The 7,230-nt window shown below is 51.9% G+C and overlaps 1 protein-coding gene across 2 annotated transcripts; it reads right to left on the bottom strand.

The window, feature by feature from the left end:
- Window positions 1–2,594: 2,594 nt before the first annotated feature.
- LOC137455085 (protocadherin beta-15-like) lies at window positions 2,595–6,778 on the bottom strand. Of its 2 annotated transcripts, none has more exons than XM_068165623.1 (2): window positions 4,330–6,778; window positions 2,595–3,225 (listed from the first exon to the last, which is right to left on the bottom strand). In XM_068165623.1, the coding sequence occupies exons 1-2, from the start codon at window positions 6,769–6,771 to the stop codon at window positions 3,112–3,114; spliced, it is 2,556 nt and encodes an 851-aa protein (XP_068021724.1). In that variant the 5' UTR covers window positions 6,772–6,778; the 3' UTR covers window positions 2,595–3,111. The 2 variants fall into 2 exon arrangements, with proteins under 2 accessions (XP_068021724.1, XP_068021725.1); XM_068165624.1 differs by lacking the exon at window positions 2,595–3,225 and adding an exon at window positions 3,986–4,066.
- Between the last annotated feature and the right edge of the window lie 452 nt (window positions 6,779–7,230).

Genomic DNA, 7,230 nt, shown 5'->3' on the forward strand with positions numbered 1-7,230 from the left:
ACCACCCAGAGACAATGGACTGTACAATTCCAGTCTGTTATCAGGCAGTTCCACTGTGTCAAGCAAATGGGGCAGAAGCCCAGTTTGGCTGAACAGGGAACAACTCATGGAGCTCAAGAAAAACAAGGAATACTGTGGTCTCTAGAAGCAAGGTCAGGCTTTGCAGGTAGATGACAGATCTGATGTTCATATATGCAGGGACAAGATGTGAAAAGACAAAACTCAGACTTAAGACGAGTTGGTGCTGCATTAGGCAAAAGGAAAGTTTATCTGAAGTTTGCTAACAGCAAGAAGATATCTTTGTATTTGGGGAAGATAGTCACCTGGCTAACAGGGAGGAAAAAGATATGGAGGCATTCAATGCTTTTTTGCCTCCCTCTTTAATAATACTGATAGACCTTGGGCTGCCCACTCTACTGAGTCAGAGAGAGGACCATGAGTTTAAAAACAGTGACTCACCCTTTGTGGACACTGAAATTGTACAAGACCAGTTGTGCCAGCTGAATTTTCACAAATCCATGGGACCTGATTAATTTCAGTGAACTGAAAGTGCTAGTAGGTGTTACAGCAAGATGCTTCTCAATCTGCTGACACTCTTGGGACTCTGTAGAGGTCCCTGGTGCATGGAATCTAGCCAGTGTTCTTCCAATTTGCCAAAAGGTCGTGAGGGAAGACCCAGGAACCTACAGATCTGTTAGACTGGCCTTGGTTTGTGGAAACATTGTAGAGAAGGTCATCCTGGGTACTACTGAAAGGCATTTCAAGAGCATTGCAGCTATTCAGTCTGGTCAACATGGATTCATCCAGGGAAGGTTCTGGTTAACTAACTTTATATCCTCCAATGATAAGGTTTCCTGCCTAATGGATGAAGGGACGGTGATAGGTGTTGTTTTTCTGGATATTCATAAAGTTTTTGCTACTGTCCCCCACAGCATCCTTCTGAGCACATTCAAGATTAAGGTGGGCAGGTTCATAGTGTGCCTGATGACAAACTGGCTGAAGGTCAGGACTCAAAGGGTTGTAGTGAATGGGGGGCAGCTATATTTGGTTGGCAACCAGTCATGACTGATGTTCTGCAGGGTTCCTGTGTCAGGAATGATCTGGATGCAAGAGCTTAATGCTGCTGATGATACCAAACTGCAAGGTGCTCTTTATGCACTTGTGGGACTAGAGGCCTTGCAGAGCATTCTAGATAGACTGGAGCATTAGGGAACCATCAATGCCATGGAATGTAACAAATTCCAGTGCCAGATTCTGAACCTGGGATAGAGTAACACTGAACACAAGTCTAAATGTGGAAAAGAAGGGCTGGAGAGCAGCCCTGCAGAAAGGGATCTGGGGCTGCTGGTTGGTAGCATGCCCAAGGCTTGTCAGCCATGTGCCCTGGCAGCAAAGAGGGTAAACTACATTCTAGGGTTGATCAAACACACCATAACCACCCAGTCAAAAGAGATAATTGACCTGCCCTATTTAGAGTTGTGCGCCTCACCATTTAAGAAGGATGTGAAAGCACTGCCTGGAATGCAACCAGAACAGGTGCTATCTTCTCTTCCTCATCTCTATTGATTGGATACAATGGGTCAATGCTGCACCAGTAGAGGTTTAGAAAAGCCTTAATGCAGAATATGCAGAAACAGAACAGCTGCATGGACAGAGAGAGTGAGAAAAAGGCAAAACACAGAGAGCCCACACATCTCAGAGATATCCAGAACTCAGAGAAGATGCCACACACTTGCATCACATCATTGCACAGTACTCACAACACCCTTACTTTCCCAAACCACAGCAAGGGCTGCATGCAGTTCAGTGACCCTGTGATTTGCCTCTCAGACCTTGTCATTGCATCACAGCACAAGATAAGAGGTCCAGGGTCATGTCTGAGAGCAAATAAGACAAGAAATTAGCTGGAGTCCCCAGAACCAACTCCATTCTTGAGGCATTTCAGAAATGACTGAAGTAGAGCTGATACATACTACTGTCTTAGGCAGATAGACTTCAGTTTCATTTGTTTGGGGTTTTGTTTGTTTGCTTTTATTTGTTTGGGGGTTTTGGCTTGGTTTGGTTTAATGGAGAAAACCTTTCTTCTGACTTAAAATTTGAATGTAACCAGTGATATAATTTCCAAACACAAATTTCTTCTGGAGGAGCCAATGCCACATATTGCAGCCTGGAAGCCTTCCTCTCCTAAGGCTCTGACTGTGCTGATTCTATGCTAGTGAGAGTAAAAGGCTCTCTTCCAGAGAGAGTGTACAGAATGAGCTGGTCCATCAGCTGTGGTAGTGACTGCCATGTAGGTGACCACAGGAATTCTCAGGTGGTTTCACCCAATTCGTGACCTCTCAGGCCCTGGGAGCTGTTGTAAAGGGGTTGGCGACAGCATCTCTAGGACCCCAGCTTGGCTTTGAGAAGCTCCAAGTGCAATCCCATGAGAAAGGCATGTTTTCAGGTTGCTCTGATTTCCCCTTCATAAAATCCACTCCAAAGGCTTGGACTTCTTCCTGAAATCCTGCTGCTGGGGTGGTGATTTCCTCAGCAATAATTGTGACAAGAGACCTTCCACACAGCACACTCAGCCAAGGGAGTTCCAAGTAGGTTTTATTGGTTTATATCATTAGGTATTTGACTTTTAGAAGATGTGAGCTACAGCAAACATCACAGGACTTTATACATCATTACTGGTTAATGAAAGAGAAGCAGAAAGCTTCTTGATGCTTTACTGTGCCCAGAAAATAATTGTAAAAGCCTATTGTGCTACAGAAAAGCAGCAATGCTTTCAAATCCCCATCATCTTGGAACAAAAACCAACAATGAAAAATGGAAATGTACATTTCAACTTTACACATGTAAAACATACATTGCTCAAAGCTCACAAACATGCATCAAGTCTCAGTGTAATCAGCATGCAGCACAGTCTTTGTCCTCAATCCATGACATAATTACTAAGCACTTACATTAATAAAGTACTGCTCAAGAAGAGAGAGGGTTTCACTCTCTCTCAAAGATGATTGGTGTCTCTCTGCTGCTTTTTTGGTGGTTGTTTGGTTTCTTTGTTCTCTTTTCTGTGTGAGTACATTAGGTAGTGTGGATGGACAAGTTTGGCTTTCTCCTCAGTTACTGATGGGTGAGCCAAGGGTTTTGATCAGAATTGACATTTAGCTCCACACCCCTGTTTGTGGCACAAGCTGCTTCTGCAGGTCTGGGACTTGTGTCTTTTGGGAGGGGAGCCTGCAAAGGAGAGAGAGAAAAGGTTGTGATCAACAATGTAAGGTAAGCAGGCATCAACAAGAGGCTTAGAGGGTGTGTGTGACACCACTGTATGACACCAGCCTTATTCACATGGAACTAAAGAGCAGGTTGGACCCAGGGCTGTGTCTCTGACCTGAACAGGGAAAAGCTAAAGCCAGAAAACACCTGTCACTGCTGCAAGTTTTTCACAAGTCTGAGGGAGTAATTTACAATGGTAAGCACACAAAAATCTGTTTCTGACAAATAGTTAAATCTGTTTAAGGCTGATATATCAAAATGGGTTGTGGGGTAACTAGAAAACAGTGTTTATGCACCTACATGTATAAACAGATTCTGGAGTCTTGTGAAGTGCCAAATTAATTCCTGGAACCTACTAACCCCTTGAGGAGAAGCTGTTTAAGTGATCACTTTCCGTCTCTCTTGTGCTCTCTCAACAGCGTATTTCTCAGATATGACTCACTTAAAGCTCACATTAGCATTGGGAAGAGAGGTTTATCCAGCTGGGTCAGGAACTGACTTGGGGAGTGAGCTTTGTAAATCCCTGAGAACCACATTTATTTTGGCCTGTTCTGTCTGACCACCTCCATCTCCTCCAGCAGCTTGTCAGAGACATGGAGTTCAGTACTGCTGGCACCCAGGTGAGAAGCGCTTGCCATGCACCAGCTCCTATCAGCAGTGCAGGGAGTGTCATCAGTGCTGTGACATCCCTTTACAGCACTGACCTGATTAAGGCTGAAAAGCACCACTTGTTGCTGGGACTGCCTGTTCAAGGAGGAGTTGTGTATACGACCGCTGTCGTTCCTGCTCTGGGTCGGTATATCTACAGACACCATGTAGAAAGGATCCAACAGTTGGCACACAGGAAACCCCGAGGAAGAGGGCTGAAGTCGTTCAACATTTTGGCAGCTGCTGCTAAGAAGTCCCCACCTCTCCAGTGGCTTTCTTTAACCTACTCTGGTACCGGTGACTCTTTCAAACATCAGCTCTAAAACACTGAAACCCCCTAACTCCCAGGCCTGAATTCCCTACCGCGGGGTGCCTCCTCCTGCCTCCCCTGCTCCTCAGTCCCCTTCAGTCTCTCACCTGTGCAGACCAGTCGCCTTCTTCCACGGGGTAGGACGCCGCTTGCGAGCACACCGAGCTCCGCTGTGGGGCCACACCGGGGGGCATACCGGCAGGGAAGCAAGGCAAGAGTGGACCGAGGAAGTGAAAGTCGCTGCTCAGGGTGCCGGTGGCCAAGCAAACGTCGTACACAAGGCTGCGGGGAAGGGAGCCTGCGTCGCTCTCGGCGACAGCCGTCGGGAAGGTGGGCAAGGGTTCGGCCTGTCTCTGCCTGTCCCGCCGCAGCTTCATGAGCAGGGCGGCCAGGCCGGTGGCCAGGCAGAGCGCGGAGACGCAGGCCAGGCAGGCGATAAGGTAGAGAGTGAGCGTGTCGTCGGGCTCGGCGGGCGGCGCGTCCTGGCTGAGGTGCACATGGACGTCGGAGAAGTCGTGGAGCAGGGCGATGGCGAGGGTGGCGCTGGCCGAGCGCGGCGGCTGGCCGCGGTCTCGCACGAGCACGACGAGCCTGTGTCGGGGCGCGTCGCGCTCGGCCACGGCCCGCGCCGTGCGCAGCTCGCCGCTGTGCAGCCCGAGGCGGAAGAGCCCCGGCTCCGTGGCCTTGGCCAGCTCGTAGGACAGCCAGGCGTTCTGCCCCGCGTCCGCGTCCACCGCCACCACCTTGGCCACCAGGTAGCCTGCCGGCGCCCAGCGCGGCACCAGCTCGCCCGCGCCCGCGCCGCTCTCGGCACCAGGGTGCAGCACCACCGGCGCGTTGTCGTTCTCGTCGCGCACCAGCACGCGCACCAGCGCCCGCGCGCTCAGCGCCGGCGACCCGCCGTCGGCCGCGCTCACCCACACCTCCAAGGCGCGCACCCGCTCGTAGTCCAGCGAGCGCACCACGTACACGTCGCCGCTCTCCGAGCTCACCGACACCGCCGCCTGCTCCTGGCCCTCCTCACGCACCAGCGCGTACTGCACGCGGGCGTTGCTGCCCGCGTCCGCGTCGCTGGCCTGCACGCTGCCGATGCGCACCATGGGGCTGTTGTTCTCCGTCACCCACATGCTGTACAGCTCCTGGCTGAAGGCGGGGGCGTTGTCGTTCACGTCCGTCACCTGCACCCACAGACTCTCCCGAGAGCTCAGGCGCCGCGGGCCCCAGTCCGTCGCTCGGATGCTTATGTTATAATCTGCCATCGTCTCCCTGTCCAGCGCCGCGTTGGTTCTCAGCTCGTAGTAATTGTCGAAAGTGGGGCTGAGAGTGAAGGGCAAGTCCCCATCGATGGTGCACTCTGTCCTGCCGTTGTCTCCAGCGTCTTGGTCCCGCACACTGAAGAGGGCCACGACAGTGCGTGGCGGAGCATCCTCGGGAATGGAGGCAGTGTGTGAGGTCAGCTGTATCTCCGGGGCGTTGTCGTTCACATCCACAACTTCCACATGCACTTTGCAATGAGTATATAGTCCTCCTCCGTCCGTGGCTCTCACCATCACCTCGTGGATTTTTGTTTCCTCGAAGTCCAGTTTTCCAGCCATCCGAATCTCTCCTGTGTCAGGATTCAGATCAAAGAGCTGCCGGGACCCTTCAGATGACTTAGTGAAGGTGTACTGCACTTTACCGTTGGACCCCTCGTCGGGATCTGTGGCCGCAACTCTGACTACCAGCTGCCCCGCGGGGCTGTTCTCGGCCAGGCGCACCTCGTAGATCTCCCGACTGAACGTTGGGGTGTTGTCATTGGCATCCAGTACCACGATCCGGATCTGAGCCGTACCTGACTTGGGTGGCGATCCTCCGTCGGTGGCAGTGAGGAGCAATTTAATCTGTCGCTGTTCTTCTCTATCCAGCTGCCGTTCTAAGACGAGTTCGGCATATTTTGCTCCATCTTTCTGCATTGCCTGAGCAAGCGAGAAATGCGAATTCGATCCCAGCGTGTAGTTCTGCAAACCGTTGCTGCCCACGTCCTTGTCACGCGCGATTTCTAGAGGGAAACGGGACCCTGGAGATGCTGTTTCAAGAATCTCTAAGACCATCTCTTTCTCCGGGAACGCTGGGGAGTTATCATTCACGTCAAGAACCTCCACCTCCCCTCGGATCAGCTGCAACGGGTTGTCAAAGAACACCTTAAAGAACAGTGTGCAGGTCTCACTCTGAGGACAGATCTCCTCTCGGTCCAGAGACTCCTTGGCCGTCAGCACTCCGGTGCTCGGGTTGAGGCGGAAAAGCTGCTGGTTCCCCTCGGACACAACGCGCGCCTTGCGAGCTGCCAGCTGGCTCGGAGCAAGGCCCAGGTCCTGGGCAATATTGCCCACAAAGGAGTCCCTCTCCATCTCCTCCGCCAGAGAATAGCGGAGGCTTTCGGCCCCGCTCTGCCACACGCAAACGCACAGAAGGAACAAGCTCACTTGCCTGAGGCTTCCTCCGTTCCGTCTCCCGTTCCACGCCATTGCTCTCCACAAAAGCCAGACAGCGTCCTCCCGGCTTGCCGGCATTTGCAAGAAGCGTCCCAGGCGGAGCAGTGTTTGTCAAGAATGGAGGAATGGAGGAGAAGGGCTTTTTGCAAGCCCCCGAGCAGCCCGGCTGTGTTCCCGTCTGCCGTTCCTGAGCAGCTCTGTCGGCTGTTTTTGTGTGCCGGTGCTGCCGATGCGGGGCGGGCAGAGGAATCTGCCGGTCCGTGGTCAACACCGCCACCCAGCGTCGGCAGCGGGAATGGTTTCTGACCGGCTCTGCTGCTTTGAGCTTTGTTTCTTCAGGTGCTTTCTCCTTGCCAAAGAGGAGGCAAAATTCTAGTGCCAGGGAAAATCCCAATAGCACAGTCTGGCCCATGACCCGAGTTCGTCACCGCACGAGAATGGCCATGCTGTTTCTATCCTACATCTACCTAATTATTTTTTTTTTCACATATTGGTTTACATGTCACACAAAAGACTATGCAGGATTTAATTCCTGTG

This window comes from Melanerpes formicivorus, unplaced genomic scaffold, assembly GCF_026170545.1.
Source record: "Melanerpes formicivorus ecotype bairdi unplaced genomic scaffold, bMelFor1.0.p_v2 SCAF_91, whole genome shotgun sequence".
NCBI classification, from domain to species: Eukaryota; Metazoa; Chordata; class Aves; order Piciformes; family Picidae; genus Melanerpes; species Melanerpes formicivorus.

What these genes read in the sequence shown, in the direction of transcription:
- LOC137455085 (XM_068165623.1), bottom strand. Translation starts at nt 6,771, where the DNA reads ATGCCGGCAAGCCGGGAGGACGCTGTCTGGCTTTTGTGGAGAGCAATG. An exon ending in AAGGCGACTGGTCTGCACAG is followed by an intron (nt 3,226 to 4,329) that starts GTGAGAGACTGA and finishes TCTCCTTTGCAG; the next exon opens with GCTCCCCTCCCAAAAGACAC.